Genomic DNA, 18,821 nt, shown 5'->3' with positions numbered 1-18,821 from the left:
ACACACACACACACACAACTAAGTATATATTTATTTTCACACACATGCACATTTGTAATTTTTTTCTCTAAAACATGAAGGTGAAAAACCTAAGGCCATACATTTTGTAAAGCTCCTCTGTTTGTATGGAAATGTAAAAATTCCAGAAACTAGAGTAATTTGCTGACTTTCATAGATAACTCAGGGATAGCAAACCTGCAAGCACATATGATGATCAATACTCCCTTCTTCCTCTGAAACCTGTAAGAAGAAATGCCTGCTTTGCCATGTAGGCCCTTTGCCTGTCTGTCTGTCTGTCTGTCTGTCTGTCTGCCTGTGGCATCAATGTCTCTTCTAATAAACATCTTATAAGGACAATCTATTTCAGTGTTCCCCTTGAGCCTCCAACCTTTCAGTCAACAAGATCGCATGCCATATTGGGCCCTGTTATCACAGAAAGCATTGGGGATAGAACATTAGAAGAGGAGATGGAGGAAGAGGTGCTGGAGAAAGAAGAAGAAAAAGAAACAAGACAAGCAAAATGGAGAGATTTGGCAATGTTAACATATTCGTCCAAATACAGAAGCTGGTGCTCTGTAATTATCAGCTATGTATCTAGCTTAAAACAGTGGGATCCAGAGGAAAGCAACCCAAAGATGCTGAGGGAGGTTCTCCCTCGCCTGCCCCTGTGGGGAGAGAAAACTACAACTCCCATGAGGAAGTGGGGCCGCGGAATTCACAACTCCCAGCATCCTCCCGGAGGCCCAAGATGGTCAGTCTAGTAGGCAGAGTGAGGCCGTAAATGTCTGCGGAAGCTGTGAAGAAGCTTTCTTTCGAGATAGCCACATCTGAGGATGAACCTGCAGCCCCGATAGAACAAGATGTAGCGTGCGGCCTGGAGAACTTGCCTGTGAGCTTGTGGCCATCGGGGACAGGGCACAGGCCTAAGCCTTTCCAGGTAGAGGCGGGACTAAGTGGCTGAAAGGGCTGGGGGTGGTGCCCTTTCCTTTACGGGCGGAGTTAGAGGGCTGATCGCAGATCTTAGGGGCGGTGCTAAAGGCTGTTTCTATTCTCTCCCCCCCCCCCCCTCCCGCAGAGCCAGTGCCCTTCCCTACGTGGGCGGTGCTAAAGGGCTGCCCTATTTTCCTTCTCTCCCCAAGCGGGACCACCGCTGTTGGGAACTGGGCTAGAAAGCTGTCGGTTGTCCCACAGGACCTAGCTACAGGGCTTCTCTTAATTACCCCAAAGCAGAGCCTGCACCCTTCCATGTTGGGGCAGAGATAAGAGGCCTGCCCACAGCCTCCATGGAAGGAACCAGAGAGCTGCTCATTTCTTGAATAGTTGAGGCCAACGCCCTTGTAGGAGCGGGTCTAAAGGGTTGCTCACAACCCCTGGGAGTAGCAGAACTCCAGGGCCGTTCACTGCTCCAGGAGGCACTAGGGCTCCTGATTGACACATAGCTCCCCCACGTGGTAGTAATTATCAAACTGGCTGTAACAACAGGATTCTTTTTTTTTTTTTTTTCTGATATTTTTATGTTTTAAGTATCTACTTTTACTATGAAATTTTGAAAATGTCCATTAGCAAATGCTAATTATACATAATAATGTGTTTCGTGATGATATTTTTCCACCCATGCACAGAGTGTGTTTTGATGATATGCACCACCACCACCCTCTCTGGTCCCTTTCTCCCAATAATCCTTCATCTTCCTGGATTGTGCCCCTTTTATCTTTCATCTTGCTTTCGTGTGTGTGTGTGTGTGTGTGTGTGTGTGTGTGTGTGTGTGTGCGCGCGCGCGCGCGTAGAAGACAGAGCCAACGAGTCATCAAGGTTGTTTCCTGGAACTGCATTCTTCTTGACTTTTTGTTTATTATTATTTATTCTTTGAGAATCCCATACAATGTTTGTCATCATTTTCCCTCCCCCAACTCCTCACAGATTCTTACCTACCTCGAAGTTCATCCAATTTCATGTTCTTTCTCTCTCTAGAAGGGAATGGGGAAGGGTCTGAAAGAAAAGTTCTTAAATGGACAGAATTTAATATTTTTCTATGAACCTGTAATATGACTGTAACAAGGGTTGTACCATATACTTTCTATAAAATGGCAGTTCCCCAAAGTGTGTGTGGCAGAGGCATGACTTTTCAGAAAGAGCTCTTTCCCCCTTCTGGCTTGTACTCAGAATTTAGTGAGAGATCAGAGCAAACAGTTCCCCTGTCTTGTCTCAGCTATCTGGCATGTAAGATAGGCCCTGGTTATGAATCTCAGCCCCTGGAGTTAAAGTTTGCTGCCGTGTCCTCCATGCTGAGAGGTCTTGGGCACATATAAATTAACTTCTTTAAATCCTTAGAAGCCATAGAGTTTAAGTCATAGTTCCTTGCTTCACAGCTGCTTTGGAAATTACTGTTTCTAGTTCTCTGTAAGAACTCAGTACATGCCCACAACTGCTGCTACCTCAAAGCCCTGCTCCAACCTCCAACCCCTCAGACTGAGGCCTGAGTTGCCTATGGGATAGGGAAAGACCAAAGGTGCTGGCAGAAGAATGCCCGCTTGGATGTCAGACTTAGAGGATGCCTTCAGCATCTTGGCTTCTCCACAGAGCCTTGAGCTTGTTTGCAAGGTGAAAATAATTTAAAATTGTATAGCTTTTTCCCATTCGGTATGAGTACAAATTAGGGCAATTCTTCCTTCTAGGGTTTCGTGAACAGCAAATGGGGCAATAAATCCTACAGCAAATTTCAAAAAGCAAAGCAGGATTTTAATGTGAGAAATAGGTGATCTATGATTCGTGGCCAGCAATACATGTCTGCATTTGCGTTGACCGTTTATTGTTGATAACACAAGTAGATAATACTCTACGGAACAGTGAACCATTAAGATTGATCAAGATCAAACATTGCAGGTTGTCTGCTAAGACCACCCATGTTTTTTTATTTATTCATCAGACAGTTGAGTGGCTATTATACACCAGGCACTATATTAGGTAAGGCCTAGAAGATGACATCATTTGGTTACAGAAGACAGCATCAAGTTGCTTTTGTCTTAAGCTAGAAGTATCTAACATGAAAGAAAAATATTGCTCCATTCTTGAGTAACTTCAATAAATACTCATTAGGAACTAAAAGTGTACCAAGTGATGAGCTGGGATGCAGAGAATACATTTCCAGTCTTAAATTATATTTTATTTCCCATCTTCTCTAAGGACTATCTATAAAAATAGTTAGCCTAATGAAATCTCCTAAATTAGCCTACTTTATTTTATGTTCCAAAATAACTAAGAATAACTTAATTAGCCGAACACTCACCTATAATCTCAGCACTTCCGTTGTGGAAACAGGAGAAGAGTGAATATAAGGGCTAACCTGGGCTACATAGCAAGACCCTGTCTCCAGAGCTAGTTGCTAGGAAGGCAGCTCAATGACAAAATGCTTTATGCTCAAGTTCCTAGGTTTGCTCTCCTATACCATCAAGAAGTTAAAAGATGCTATATAAGTATCTTCTTTAGAATCCTTACAGTCATTCCTGTCCATAAACTCAGGGGACTTGATGTACTGATCATAGTTTCCAAATTAAAATATGTCCGTCTACTTTTAAAAGAAAGTGGGAAGGGAGAAGAAGAGCCATATGATTGATTCTTAGGCCAACCATTGAGGGCAAACATGAAAATCAGGAGAACAACTGTTGGAAAAGGATATTCCTGGTGTCGTAAAATGAGATACTAAACAAAGTAGTGGTAACTCAGCCAGGCACTTTTACTTTTACAAAAGAGTACACAGTGGCCCATACCAGCAGAGCAAGCATACCAGGGTGGGAGTTCAGTTAGCTTAGTACCACTTCATTGGTAGCGGCTCAACCTCACAAGCTGACATGATTGGCTAGTTAATAATGGGTGGGCAGAGCAAGACTGCTATGGAGAGTTGAGTTCCAAGACTCTCTACCATCCAAGGTTTGGCAAAATAGACAAATTTACTCAGAACAGGGAGGAATTGTAGAATATTGGCATGTTGGGAGGCTAGCTATCTCTTATAGAAAAGACTGCTTCTTAGAAAAGATAATCCACGAGCTTAAAGATAAGCCTCAAAAGTTACCCAGACTGTCTGGTGGTAGTATGATGTGTGTATTACACACTGGGAATGCAGTGTAGAGTTATACGTGTGCTACAGTACGCTCCATCAGTGACCCATATTCCTAACTCACCTTCAGCTCATTTCCCCCCATCTTATTCCACATACACAAAAGAAAGAGATGTTACAAAAAGTCAAACTAGATTACTTGCTGCAAACCCTGGCTTCATGGGCTCACACAACCATTAAGGCATGAAAAGCTCAAGGCAAAAATAAACTTATGTTTGCTTTGCTCTAGGGTGCCATGTAAATAGAAAAGGGCACATTGAAATGTTCAGATTAGAAGCCAGTGTATCATAACATCCTTGGTTGAAAGCCAAGGAGAAAATAAACTAATTGGTTTTCTTGAGCTAAGTCAGGTCTAATCATTTGTTAGGTCCCTCAGATCAACTTCAAACATTTTTAAGATCTCAGTTGGGCCTTGACCAGAATTATCTGGCTCACAGTCTCCTAATAGCTGCTAGAAGCAAAACCTTACAACACTAGAGGGTAAATCCAAAGATTCTTGTAGCTGGGTTTTGAACACACCCAAAAAAGGAAGAAAGGAATGAAGGAAGGTTGGTGCTTCCTTAAATATTCCTAGGATTCGAGAAACTTCCTTTAGACTCAGGCTCTTGCTTAAAGTCTTAGTACTATACAAACTTATACTTGAGTTTCTGGAGCTTTGATACAGAATGTTAATCAAAACAGTCCCAACTTGCAGTTGGAGGTTATCAGAAGCTATAGTGAAGCAATCAGAACACACTGGATGTCTGCTGTGTTTCTATAACTACAGATTAGAAGGGACACTTCATGACACTCCCCAGAACTCATGCTTTTCCTTCAGACACATTCCTCTAAGAGATGACACCTAGCCATCTGACACAATCCAACATTAAGGCCGGTTCATGCCAGCCAAGTTCAGAGAAGAATGAAATCCTCATGACCAAGAGGAGTCAACACAGAGTGTCTGTTTTTCAGCATGCGACCTGCTATTCCTACTTTAGCTTCCTAGACAGTCACTATTTATACATTCTTACTCTCTGGAGTTTGTTGTGGCAAACGAAGATTGAAATTTCTACCCAGGCTGTGGTTTATTGAGCATATTTCCCACTGACCATGTTGCGATCATTTCTAACTCCTGCATGTGACGATGCAAGACTGGTAAGAGTCCCTTTCTTGCCCTGCATGTTATTCTGTTGATTGTGAACCCCACTATATGCATATGGCCCTTAGTGAGGCAGTGTTTGTCATAGATAAAGGAAGTCTGGGCAAGGCAAGCTCTCACTCTCTGCACTCAAATGACCAAGTCACTCTTTCCTTTCAAGGATGGAAAGGAATTCATAGACAGGGTTTTTGTTTGCAGCAAGACAGTTTAGCTCCAGGACCTGTTTTTTTTCACTATGGACTATAATCCCTGTTTAAGTTTTCTTAAATTTACATGCCAGCCTCAATTGTAATTATATAGATTCTCCCTTATATTTTCCTTTATCAGTGAGATACATTGATTACATAGGTAATAAATTCAAGATAATATTTTTAAAGCAACTGCCACACCCTGAGTAGCAGTATCTCTCTAGAAATTTATGAAGACCACACCCAATATGAGTATTTTCCCTCTCGAAACTGTTCATCCAAAACTTACCAAAATCCTTTGCAAGAGTCATAGTGGTAAAGTGAGTCTGGCTTTTTGTATGTGTCTCCAGAACAATCCACGTTCTGCACTGGGAAGCCCCCCATGGCTTGGCCCCCTTGTTCCTGGACACAGTAAGGAGTTTTTCTGCCTGAACTGTTGCAGTTTGTATCTCAATCTCACTGTTGAAAACCTGGTAGTTCCTTGTTAGTTTATATTCTCTGACTACATTCTAGCTGATTCCTACCATCATTCGCAGCTTTTGCTCTACTTGTCCTAGCCAGGACCCCCTTGATAACATAAAACATCCCTCAAACTGGCTCAAACAAAGGAGGGGGAAAATGATCTCACATAATAGAAATGTCCAAAAGTAGCTACCATTGGCCTGTCTGGATGAAGACTCTAACGATACATAGTAATGTCTCATCACTACACTCCCTGTTTGGAGGATAATAGGCCCAAGGCAACTGCAGCGTTTTAAAACCCACCAATCCCTGAGCTCAAACATGCTGCACCAGTCTCTGACCTCAAAAACCTACCAGTCCCGGAGCTTGAAAACCCTCCGATCCCCAAGCCTGAACACCCACCAATACCTGAGCTCAAAAATCCCTGCGCTTGCCTTCAAATCCCACCAGTACCCATTCTGGAGAACTCTACCCTGTGAGAAGCACTATAGATAGCCTGCCTTCTGCTCAGTCCCTGCTGCTTCTCGCCAGAGGTAGCCACTCCCTTATGTCTCTTCCAATAAATCTCTTGTGTGAGGTTTGTTGTGTGGTGTGACTCCAGGCTCTCTATTGCCAAGATACCTTTCCTGTCAGAGCTGTGACACATGGATAGCAGAAACCTTCCCCCTCAGAGCTGTAATACATGCAGTGTTCAAGCATCTGCTTCCCTTTTCAGCACTTACATAGGTAGGTGATCTTGTCTAAACCATAAGCTTGATACTGAGTGTTACATGGAGGGGTCCTTCTGCCTTTTGAGGAGTCTTTCCACTTTTTTTGTATCAGTAACCCCAGAATTATATTCTCTTGTCCTGGATTAAGTGGTAAACTATCACTGAATTACCTCCCTACCTCAAAAGGTCACTCTCCATTATAGTTTTAAATCAGTAAAATACTTTTCTTAGTGTTTTAATAACCTGTGAAGGAGAACTATGAAGAAAAAAATTATAATAATAATTTATAATCATCACTGGTATCAAAGTCAATGATTACATCTTTATTTATTCTGGTGTTCAGTGGGTAGAGACACTTGCTGCCAAACTGGAAAAATACCTGGCCATCTGTATTGTTTTTGAAAGATATCTGAATCTGCTGCCATTTGTAACCCAAGAGTAAAGGATTCAGAATTTTAACACTGTCTCTGTCTCTCTGTCTCTGTCTCTGTCTCTCTCTCTCTCTCTCTCTCTCTCTCTGTGTGTGTGTGTGTGTGTGTGTGTGTGTGTGTGTTCTGGGAGGGGTAAGGATCAAACCCAGCACATTACTTGCACATGGTAGGAAGATATATCAAAGCATGTAAAAGAGTGTTTCATAGTAAACTATGGACTGGGGATGTAGTTCGGCAGTAGAGCACTTACATTGTATGTGTGAGGTCCTAGGCGCAGTCTTCAGGACAGCAAAAATAAGTAAAGCATACCAAAATACTTATGAAAATACTTTCCTTAAATTTCTAAATAGAAATGACTAATTTTTAGGGGAAAAGAAGAAAGATACTCTTCTGGTTAGAAAACTACAGTTAAGTCAATCTTGATTTTAAAAGGAATCATCTGTGTTGGAGAAAAAAAAAATCATTTTGTAGTTCAGTGACTTAATACTGTGCTTTAAAAGGATGTACTCCTTGAGGAACAAATCAGTTTAAAAATACTCTTCATGAAAGGTTTCACAAGGAGATCATAAAATCTTTATTTTACAGCTGCTTCTTAAAATGCCCTGATAACCATTTACATTTCAACTGTGAATAGTTAAAAAGCCAAAAGTGGGTTCTGAGTAAGACAGCCCTCAGTGCATTTGATGGGCAAGAGCATCTCTTTGATCCCTGTAGGACATCCCTGCTCAGCTAAAGTGGTAAGACACAATGCAAGAGGAAGCTCTTTAACCCCACCCCACCCCCAATCACTGTCTAAGCAGAAGGCTGGCCTGCCCCCAACCCCAGACTCCCACTCTTCACCTTCTTAATCCTTCACCAGGAATGCCAATCCTCCCCCAGTTCTGTGCTTTTTAAAGTGTAGGCTTCTGCACTTGACTGCACAGCTCCACCAAACCTCCACAGGAAGTGCCACTGCATGCTGTTCAGTGTTTTGCTAAACATGGGCCAGAAGACATCCTTTTAGCAAGGGACCAAGGTGGGCGATTCCAAGATTCCTCAGGATCCTGTAAAATTCTTACCCCCAAATGAAAAGCCAAGCAGTTGGTGCCTTGCAGAACTACCCTTATCCAGCTCTGTTGATACATTCACAGGCCGCCTTACTAAGGGTCAGAATAAAATCAGGCTCCATGAACATTCTCCTACAGAAGAATGGTTTGGAAAGACACTGGTGAAACTTCTTTCTTGTATTTGTACTAGAAAAGTCAGCATTGCTTCTGATAGTAAGTTTGTTCCTTACACTTAAAGACTTGCACCTAATCCCATCTTTGAACTGACTGCTTCCAGGTGAAGACTAGAATCCAGGCTCTTTCTGCTGCACATACTCTGTGTCTAAGCCACTGGACAGGTTGATTGCACCTGGGTTAATCTGCTTTGTGCTATTGTAACAAAATGCCTGAGATAATCAGCTTTAAAAAAGAAAAGGTTGTTGGACGTGAAGGCTCATTAGAGGCTGAGAAGTTCACAGCAACTGAACACTGTCTTACCCACCACCTCCTTCCTCACCTGCTCTCCACCTTTTCTTTTTGAGCCAGGGTCTCTTAATGAGTCGGAAACTCACTGATAGGACATGCTGACTAGCCAGTGAGTCCTGGGGATCCTGCTGCCACAGCTGCATGCTGCCACACCAGACATTTTTTACATGTCTGCTGGGGAATCAGAGCCAGGTCCCTGTGCTTGTATGGCAAGAGTCTGCCAACTGAGCCAAAACTCGTGGTTTAAAACTATGCTTCTTAACAGCTGTAAGGAAATAATTACATCAGCAGGCTTTCCAAGAGGACTTGAGACTTTAATCTTCGTATTTTACGAATGTAATGTTTTGAAATTTTGGGTGCATTCAAAACACCAAGAAATGTTTCCAAATTGTCCCTCTGTCATTTAATAAGAACAGAATTTCTTTACAGGTATCTAATACCTCAAAAACTTATATATTGATACCTATTTAATAAATTGCATCTTATAATTATTTCTGTGATTAATTTAACATTTATGACTTTCTAACCCAGAAGTACTCATAATGAACATATGCATGTACATACATTATCAGATAAAGCTAAAAAGGATATAAGCTAAGGATAAAATATTGAATTTCATACAGACATGGAATCCAGTAGGTTTGGGTCAAAGTGCTTGAGAATAAGCAGTTACGGGTGCTCAGCCCTAAATGGAACATTCTTATCAGTCCTCCCACCTGTGCCCAGACTCAGGGAACATCACAGAGAGGAGGCGGGAAAAGAGGCTGCAGAGGAGCTCGGTGAAATACTGGCCTGTGGCTATGATGTGGCTGCTGCACTCACTAACTCACAGCAGCTGTGGTTACCTCCGAAGACTCACACAAGATCAAACCAACTAAAATCCCAGCATGGATGGGGAGGTGATTCGTGAAGCGCCTCCCCTAACTTAGGTGCTCTTGGCAGATGATAGCTGCTGAAAGCAGGAAAATCATTTCCTGGGGCGTGGCCCCACATCATACACACATTGGCAGCACTAAACAGACTTTTAAGCTATTTAACAAAAAAAGGGGGCATAAGGATGGGAGGTGGGGTGGAGTAGAGCTTTATGATCCTATTCTATCATAAACATGCAATTCTCAAAGAACAAAAAATAACATTTCAGTTCCTGATACTGAACTATAAGGGAAACAAAACAAGCTTCAAAGGTTTCAATTCCTGATTATAGAAAAAAATTTCTGTGGTGACTTTTATTCTTGTAAGACCACAAAACTTTGAATTTTGGAAGGGAATTTGTGGGACTGGAGAGGGAGGTCTTCGAGGTCCAGAGACCTTGCTATTCCTGCAGAGGGCCAAGTTCAGTTTCCAGCACTCTTGTGGGACAGCTCATAACCTCCTGTGACTTCAGCTCCAGAGGATCAAGTGTCCTCACCGATCTCCGTACCCATAACATATCCAGACACACATTCACAAAAATCAAAACAAATCTTTAAAACTCAATTTCTTCAAGTAGGAGAGGATCTTCTAGGGTAGTGTTTCAGGGTGTTGTGTTCTTGCAGGTTTGTCTTGTCATATTTCATATATGCTGGAATTTGAAAGGATTCCCCACTAAAAGCTGTACATACATCCATATAAAATATGTAAATACCACTCTAACCAGTGTTTCCAATTTTTGCAGTATACTCCTGATCATGTAGCTGGGCCTGGAGCAGTCATGGACCCCACACAAATAACCTTTCCGGGATGTGCTTGTGTCAAAACTCCATGTGTCCCTGGCACTTGCCCCTGTCTTCACCATGAGAATAACTACGATGACCGCTCATGCCTTAGGGACATGGGATCAGAAGCAGAGTATGCCAAGCCAGTTTTTGAATGCAATGTTCTGTGCCAGTGTGGCGAGAACTGCAGAAACAGGGTAGTCCAGAGTGGTCTCCGGTTCCTTCTCCAGGTATTCCAGACAGAAAAGAAAGGCTGGGGACTTCGGACACTGGAATCTATACCCAAGGGAAGATTCGTCTGTGAGTATGCAGGGGAGGTGTTAGGGTTCTCCGAAGTACAAAGAAGAGTTCACCTACAAACAACACATGACTCAAATTACATCATCGCCATCAGAGAGCACGTGTACAATGGCCAGGTCATGGAAACATTTGTCGACCCTACCTACATAGGCAATATTGGGAGATTCCTCAATCATTCTTGTGAACCAAACCTGTTGATGATTCCAGTCCGAATTGACTCCATGGTGCCTAAGCTGGCACTTTTTGCAGCCAAAGATATTTTGCCAGGAGAAGAGCTCTCTTATGACTATTCAGGAAGATTCCTTAATCAAGTAAGCAGTAAAGACAAAGAAAGGATAGATTGTGGACAACCAAGAAAGCCTTGTTACTGTGGTGCCCAGTCATGCACCACTTTCCTGCCCTATGACGGTTCACTATATGACCACTTAGAAAATCCAGGCACCAGGTAGGGAAGGAGGTCCTACATGCTGGCCCCTTTGTGGACAGAAATCAGCGGGAACCAAGCACTGAGTGATTCCGTTCCATCTGGGTTTGTCTCCTGCAAGCAACCTACCCTCAAGGGAAGGCTACCTTGTAGTCTGCATCTTGCTCATCCCTGTAAGACAAGGGTTTGCCCAGAGCTGTCTCTGCCAGGTTCCCTAGGTTCAACTCAATGGTGTGGCCAGCACTGTAATGTCCAGCAGTGCACTTTCTCCCAGAATACTTGTATTTGTAACTAAATGTCAGTAAGTGGGTATGTTGAAACTAGGGAAAAAGATGACTCTCTGGGCTTTGTCCTGGTATTTCCTCTTCAAAACCAGAAAGCATACCTGATGGGTGAATTTGGAACAGCCATCCTAAAGCCAGGACGACCCTGGCAAAGGTCGTGCAAATCAACAAGATATCTGGCCCTGGAGAAAATACAGCTAGTCCTGAGCTGATGGCTCTTCACTTGTAGGTGAGGAGCCTCTAATGTTAAGCCACTATTGCCTCACATTTGGGCAAACCTTGTATATGAGTCAACAAAACCTCAGCCTCGATTTTCAGCTAGTTTTGCCAGCAATAAAGCTGTTTGTCTTCTATCTGACTCCTGATCTTATTACTTGTTTGTTTCTAAACATGAATTAAGGAGGAAGATTGTTAAGTTTACCTTCAAAAACTTAAGAATCTCCAACAATAATGAAGTACAACCAATGACTTCCATCTCTAATCAGGTCAAAAGAGGAAGCCTATTTATTGTAAAGGTTTTGCTATACTCTTGGCTGTGTCGCAGAGCTTGTGAAGTTAGGTTTCAAAACCTCAAACAGCCTCACTCCTTCACATATTAGTAACAGCAGGATAACCCTGTCAACACGATAGAGCAGGTGGGCGTTTTATAACTCCATTTAAACTTGCGGAGGGACAACGGCTTCTAACTGCACTTATTAAAAGAAGGCTAATAGAAAAACACAGTGCACTGCAGTCTGGAGGATGGAGCTCCGCATAAAGCACCTGCCTAGGATGCAGAAGCTCCAGTTCCAGCATGTGTTCCCCAAGATGAATAAATAAGCAGACAGCTCTATGAAATATCAGGTTCATTCTGTGTATATTCTGCAGAAGTTAAATATCTTAAGGACAATTATTCAGTCATGTATATTGTTAGTAAAAAGAAATCTATTTCTGTAGTACATATAAACCATACTACGAGGAGGCTCTGTGCTTTATAAAGAAGGTTATATTATTTATAACACCCTATTCCTGTATAATAACCTAAATGTTAGTTGTCCATCAAGGAAAAAAAAAAAGAGGGGGCTGGAGAGATGGCTCAGTGGTTAAGAGCACTGACTGCTCTTCCAGAGGTCCTGAGTTCAATTTCCAGCTACCACACGGTGGCTCACAACCATCTCTAGTGGGATCTGATTCACTCTTCTGGGGTGTCTGAAGACAGCAACAGTGTACATACATAAGATAAATAAGTAAAGATTTTAAAAATAGAGAAAAATGTATGTGAATTGTCTCAGTAAAGGTGCTATGAGTATATCAGGGTTTGTGGTCTCATAGCTTCAGAAACAATTCCCTGGGAACAAGATAGTAGATTGTACATAAAATGCCCCAAGTTACAAGGGTAAAATGTCAAAATTTGCCTTCAAACTAATCATTTCTCTCTGCCAATCTTTCTGGTGCCTTGATTCCTCGGGGGTGGGGAGATCCCTTCTTTTCATAAGTGAGCTTGTATCTCTCACTCCAAAATGGCTCTTTTTGTTACACTGTTACTAAAGGACCCAAACTACATAAGAAGCAATAAGGAAATCTTTGGGGACAATTTTTGGCTCACTATCTGGTTAAGCTATCCTTGCTGCTTTTCATCTGCACACTACTGAACACCTCCATCTTGACTCGGGGATATTCACAGAGGACAATCTGCTCAGACACATCAGCACTCAACCACAGGGAAAACTGAATACAAGAAATTTGAGGTTTGTGTGTGTGTGTGTCCTTCATCTTGTTACTTTCTGTTACTCTGATAAAATACCATGGCCAAGGCAACTTCTACAAGAAAGTTGAGATTATGGCTCCAATGAGAGTCCGTGATGGCAGCAGAAACAGCTGGGAGCTTCCATAAGCACAGGACAGAGAAAACTGAGAACAGCTCAAGTCCTTTCTTAACAGTTCCATCAACTGGAAACCAAGTATTCAAATGTATGAGCCCATTGGGGCCATTCTCAACTTTAACTGCCATATGCTTGTGAACTTCCTTACACTTAAATAAATCAAACTCCTGAAAACCATCATCCGAAGGTTAAAGCTGAAGCCTCTCCTAAGTGCCAAGTTAACTGTATTTGCTTTGATTCCTTAATGTCACCATGGGAACTGCAGAGATTAAAGCACTGGCTACTCTTGCAAAGTACCCAAGTTCTGTCCCAGAACACACATGGCAGCTCACAACCATTTGGAACTCCAGTTGCAGGAGATTTGATGGCCCTTCTGGCTTCCCTGGGCACAAGCGACCCAGGTATGTGTGGTAAACATACATGTACACGAAAAGTAAAAATGAACTTAAAAAGTCTGAGACTTATACTTTTCAGAGAAAAAGATTTAAAATGTTTGCTTGACTGGGGTTTCTAAAAATGTATTTATGTGAGTTCCATTTTATAATAAAGATGGCGCTTCACTTCTGTGATCTTCCTAAGTCCCATCACCTTACTCTGGTCATGAGGGGGGGAAAGTAAGATGAACGCAATAAAGCATTCTACAAAAATGTTGACTACAACTCCTCAAAAACTGCCACAGTCATCAAAGACAAGGAAAGCTGGAGGGGGAAAATGGCTCAGCAGTTAAAAAGCTCTGATTGTTCTTCCAAAAGACCTGGGTTCAATTCCAGCATCCATTTGAACTTCAGTTCCCGAGTATCTAGTGCCCTCTTTTGGCCTCCCTCGGCCCTGTACAAATGTGGCACACTCATGCACAGGCTGAACACCCCAAATAGACTTTTTTCTTTAATTACAAAAAAATGCCAAAACCAGTAAGTCAAAAACAGCCACAGCCAAGAGGAGGCAGAGGAGAGAGGACATCTAAGTGTGATGTGATGTCCTGGAGCAGATTTAAACAGGTAAAACTACAGTGTCAACTCCAAACTTCCATTAAGAGTGAAATGTCAACGTTGATTCGGTAACTGTAGCAGATGACGCGTGTGAAGATGTGATGGAAGGTAAATGGGCTATCCATAAGTCTGAAACTGGTCCATCAAAGTCTACAGCAAAAGTAAATGCAAACTATTTCTCTGATACATACCTGTAGGCATACATTCATGGATAACATACATATACACATACACGGCTAGTAAGAGAATGGAAAGATGCTTACTTACAGTCATTATTACTTAGAGATAAACAAATCAAAGCCACACATAGCACTTCAGATTCACTATGACAGCGAAAGTCAGAATGACAGAAAACTTGACAAGGATATAGAGATATTGGAATGTCATATATATATATATATATATATATATATATATATATATATATATATATATGATTAGTGGCATTAAAAGTTTATACAGGTATTTTGCAAGGCAGTCACCTCAAACAGAGCTGTGACAGATTAGTAGTTGCTAAAGGCTGGAAACAGGCAACATCTGAGAATTGAAATGAATATTCTTGGCTATTAACAAAAAAAATCTATATTTTACTTAAACGCTAATGGTTGAGCACACATGTGAGGGATTGTTTATTAATCAAACCACTTGATTTAATTTATGGATTTCATTTAATGCTTAATTCTGAAGAAAAAGTTCTTTGGAATTCTGGCATATACTGAAGACCAGGTAAGACATCCAGCCTCTTGAACTAAACAACTACTGGATTTTTAGACCTGTGGTTGGTAGACCGCTGTTGTTGGACTAGAGGGAGCACAGCCTTGTAAGCCAGTCTAATAATTCCCCTTTATATAGATAGATGATACATACATACATACAAACATATATACATACTGGATAGGTTCTTTCTATAAGATCTGTTCCTCTAGAGAACCCTGACTAATACAGAGTTGCTGGTTGCTAGAGATACATTAGGATGTTTGAAAAGGATAATAAAATATTTCAGAGTTATTCAAAACTGTTGTATACTTTGTTATGTTTTTTTTAAAGGAGAGAATTTTCTGAATTATAGCTCCACTAAGCTTCTGCCGGAAAAAGAGGGAAGAAGAGGGGAGGGAAGAGGAGAAACCTGAAACCTGAAATCCTCAACATTCAGGTCAGGGATAATATCCTTAGTCCCTAGGAAAATGCTTGTCTACTTGTTTGGGGTTGCTTTGTTTGTCTGTTTGTCTCTGTTTAGATTTGTTTATTTTCTGTATGTAAGTGTTTTGTTTACATGTATGCCTGTGCACCACTGTGTATTCGTAGTGCCCAAGGAGGCCAGAAGAGGGTACTGGATCTCCTGGTACTGGAGCCATAGATGTTTATGAGCAGTGTTAATGCTGAGACTCTGCAAGACCCTGCAAGACCAGGTGCTTAGAGCCCACTCCAGTCATCCCCCAAGTTACTTTTTGTTTGTAGAATAAGACCTGGCTTTGCCTAATTCTGTAAGATGCTTGTGGCTGGAGCCATTGTCACCACTGTAGATGGATGCTGCTCTGAGATGCAGGAAGAATGTGAAATGCCTACGTTGAAATGCAAATGGTTGGAAAGAAAAGAATCAAGTTCCTTAACGTATTAAATCCTTCTCTTCAGCACAAACACAATTGTGTTCCTACAGTGTGTTTCGCTTCCTGTTCCCATTCAGAGGTCAAGAGGTGTTCACAAACTATGCAGTATTTACTACGTCTGCCTGGAAACAGATTTTTCAGACTATTACATAGCTCATGTTACTTTACATTTGTTTCTATGTGATTTTAAAAGTTTTATATTGATTCATGACAGTATTGTATTTAAGAGATGGTGAAAGTGACCCTCAAAAATAATAGTTTATATGGTAAGAATGTTTGTTTTCTGCACTAATGATACTTTATTGTATGTGACCCCACTAGATTTGAGCATGATAAATTTCATGGTCTGTTTTCAATGCCAACTCAGCAGAATGAAGCTCTGATTTTTAAACACCAACACAGAACTCTTAATGCCTCAAAGGTTTCTCTTATTTAATGTTAACAGAACAACTTTATGAAAACTGTATTTGTTGTAACACAATTTATGATTTTACTGAAAGATAAGAAAAGCACATTTACAGAAACTACATAGTAATTTATGAACCCAACAAGATCATTATTTTATTACCTATTCAAATATCACCACCTCAGTGAATGCCAAGGTATGAGCAAAGATGATGGAATTTAGAAACATTCAGTGTTTCTGCCAACTTTCATTCATATTACAACCAGCCTTGCATGTGATTTTGCTCATCTGGTTATGAGGATACTTTTATCCACAGTTCTCACAAGCTGTCCCTGCCTTGATGCTTATAAAGGAGACAAGGGAAACAATGACTTAACCAAATTCTTAAGAAAATGGCTGCATCTAGAGAATATCATCCTGAGTGAGATAACCCAGTCACAAAAGAACAGACATAATATGCAGTCACTGATAGTGGGATGCTAACCCCAGAGGCTTGCACTCCCCCAGAAACAACTCACAGACTGTATGAAGTCCAAGAAATAAAGAAAACAAAACAAAACAAAACAAAATATTTACAAAACAAGAAAACTTTAACTATTTCCATGTTACACTTTGTTTTACATGTACTTTATGCTCATTGTAACTATTAAGTTTTCAAGGCATACTATCAAACCTTGAAAAAAATCAAGTACTGACTAAAAAATATATTCATATAGTTTTATTTAAAAATTATGTTAAAATCTGAAAAAAAGTACTGACAAAAATATATAATTTTAAGCAAAAAATGTTTAAAATCTGTACATTTATCTTTGTTTTGTAAAATAAAGTTGTTTAAAAAAAGAGAAGAATTAAAAATGCAAAAATTAATATTTTCTTACTTTAATTATTGCTATATGTATACATGTGTATATACATATAAATGCTAAATGTTTGTACTTGTTAGCAATTTACATTTTATTTCTAATTCTTAAAATAACATATTTATAAATACTATTTGTTGTATAATAAAATCAAAATTACTGTTTAAAAAAAAAAATAAAGGAGACAAGGGAATAATGTCCCTGGCAAGACTAATACAGTTCTCAAAGTATCAAAGTAATTAATAGAGACCCCACCCTCCTTGCCACCTTATACCATGCTTCTTTCTGGCCTCAGGTCCTCGGCCGCCAGCATTGCATTCCTCCCATCTCTTCCCACAGAAGTCCTCTGCCTTCAACATTCAGTGTTGTATCATCATTTTCAAGATGGTTGCTAGATTTCTAAACATAGCATTACAGCAGGTCACTGAAAAGTACCTTTAGCCATGATAACAGTACTCTCTTCTAGAGGATGCTTACAGGACAAGATTGTTAAACTTGATCTTTGTTTAACTTGTGTGTATGTATGTGTGTGTACACTTGTTCACTCATGCATGCATGTGTATGTGTACTTGAATGTGTGTGTACATGAATGTGTGTGTGTGTGTGTATGTGTGTGTGGTGGGTGTGGTGTGTGTGGTGGGTGTGGTGTGTGTGGTGGGTGTGGTGTGTGTGGTGGGTGTGGTGTGTGTGGTGTGTATATGTGTGGTGTGTGTGTATGGTTTGTGTGGTGTGTATGTGGTGTGTGTATTTGTAGAGTGTCTGTGTGTGTGGTGTGTGTGTGTGGTGTATGGGTGTGGTGTGTGTGTGGTGTATGGGTGTGGTGTGTGTGTAGTGTGTGTGCTGTGTGTATGTGTGTGTATATACACATGTGTATGTACTTGTTACTTGAGATCACACCCCCACTTTCTCCATTCTGATGATCTTCTCAGATATTGCTCTAATTTCCTGCTCTCTGCCCTTATGCTTATTTTTTACATGACTACTAGACACATAAAAATAACAAGATAGCTAGCAATATATTCGATTCCACCATTTCTTCCCCTCTTCCTCTGTTCCTCTCTTTCCTTCTGCCATTTCTTTGTCTTGTTTCCATCTGATACTGCCCAGTGTGCCTCACTTCCTCAGCCTGCAGTCATCTTGTCAACATTGGCCACAAACCCAGCCTATGACACAGCACCATGGTTGAGTGAGGAAATACGACCTGGTCTACTCTGTATCCATCCATGTATGTCATACCTGGATAGCCTGACAATCCTCTGGAACAGGTGTGTGGACTATGCATACTAATTGACAAAGACAAGCAATTACTGAGCAATGACATCACTCATTCCCAATACACACCCAATGACATCTCCCTGTGCCTACTCTTCACTCCTCCCTCCATCATTTGAGGTCCCATCTCTCCCTGTACTGCCACTACAAATCATTTAAACCGAACATGGGGGACGGTGGTAAGATACAAATCTAGATTGCCTTTAATCAAGTTTTAGCCATGTTCTTGATTGGTGATTAATGTATGAAGGTCCAGTCCACTCAGGGCAGTACCACCCCTGAGCAGGTAGTCCTGGGGTACACAAGAAAGCAAACTGAGCAAGCCATGAGGAGCAAGCAGCATTCCTCTGTGGCCTCTACCTCAGCTCCTACCTCAGCTTCTCTCAAGAGATTATAATCCAAGATGCATAAAGCAAATAAAATGTTTCTTCCCCACATGCCATGGTGTTTTATCACAGCAACGGAAACCGCACAGAGACAAACTACACCTCCTGGTTTACCCGTGAACGTAATTGGATCCCTTCCATTTGAGTTTTTGTGGTTTTTGTAGGAATTCTTTGCCGCTGTGT

The 18,821-nt window shown here is 41.1% G+C and overlaps 1 protein-coding gene across 1 annotated transcript; it reads left to right on the top strand.

Moving 5' to 3' along the window:
- The first annotated feature begins 769 nt into the window (after positions 1 to 769).
- LOC308418612 (histone-lysine N-methyltransferase SETMAR) lies at positions 770 to 11,609 on the top strand. Its single transcript, XM_080914012.1, has 2 exons — positions 770 to 937; positions 10,209 to 11,609. The coding sequence occupies exons 1-2, from the start codon at positions 782 to 784 to the stop codon at positions 10,995 to 10,997; spliced, it is 945 nt and encodes a 314-aa protein (XP_080770138.1). The 5' UTR covers positions 770 to 781; the 3' UTR covers positions 10,998 to 11,609.
- The last annotated feature ends 7,212 nt before the right edge of the window (positions 11,610 to 18,821 follow it).

The sequence above is a fragment of the Micromys minutus genome, assembly GCF_963924665.1.
Source record: "Micromys minutus genome assembly, chromosome: 3".
NCBI classification, from domain to species: domain Eukaryota; kingdom Metazoa; phylum Chordata; class Mammalia; order Rodentia; family Muridae; genus Micromys; species Micromys minutus.
Note: the sequence above shows the minus strand (reverse complement) of the source record. Positions and strands in the feature narration are given on the sequence as shown.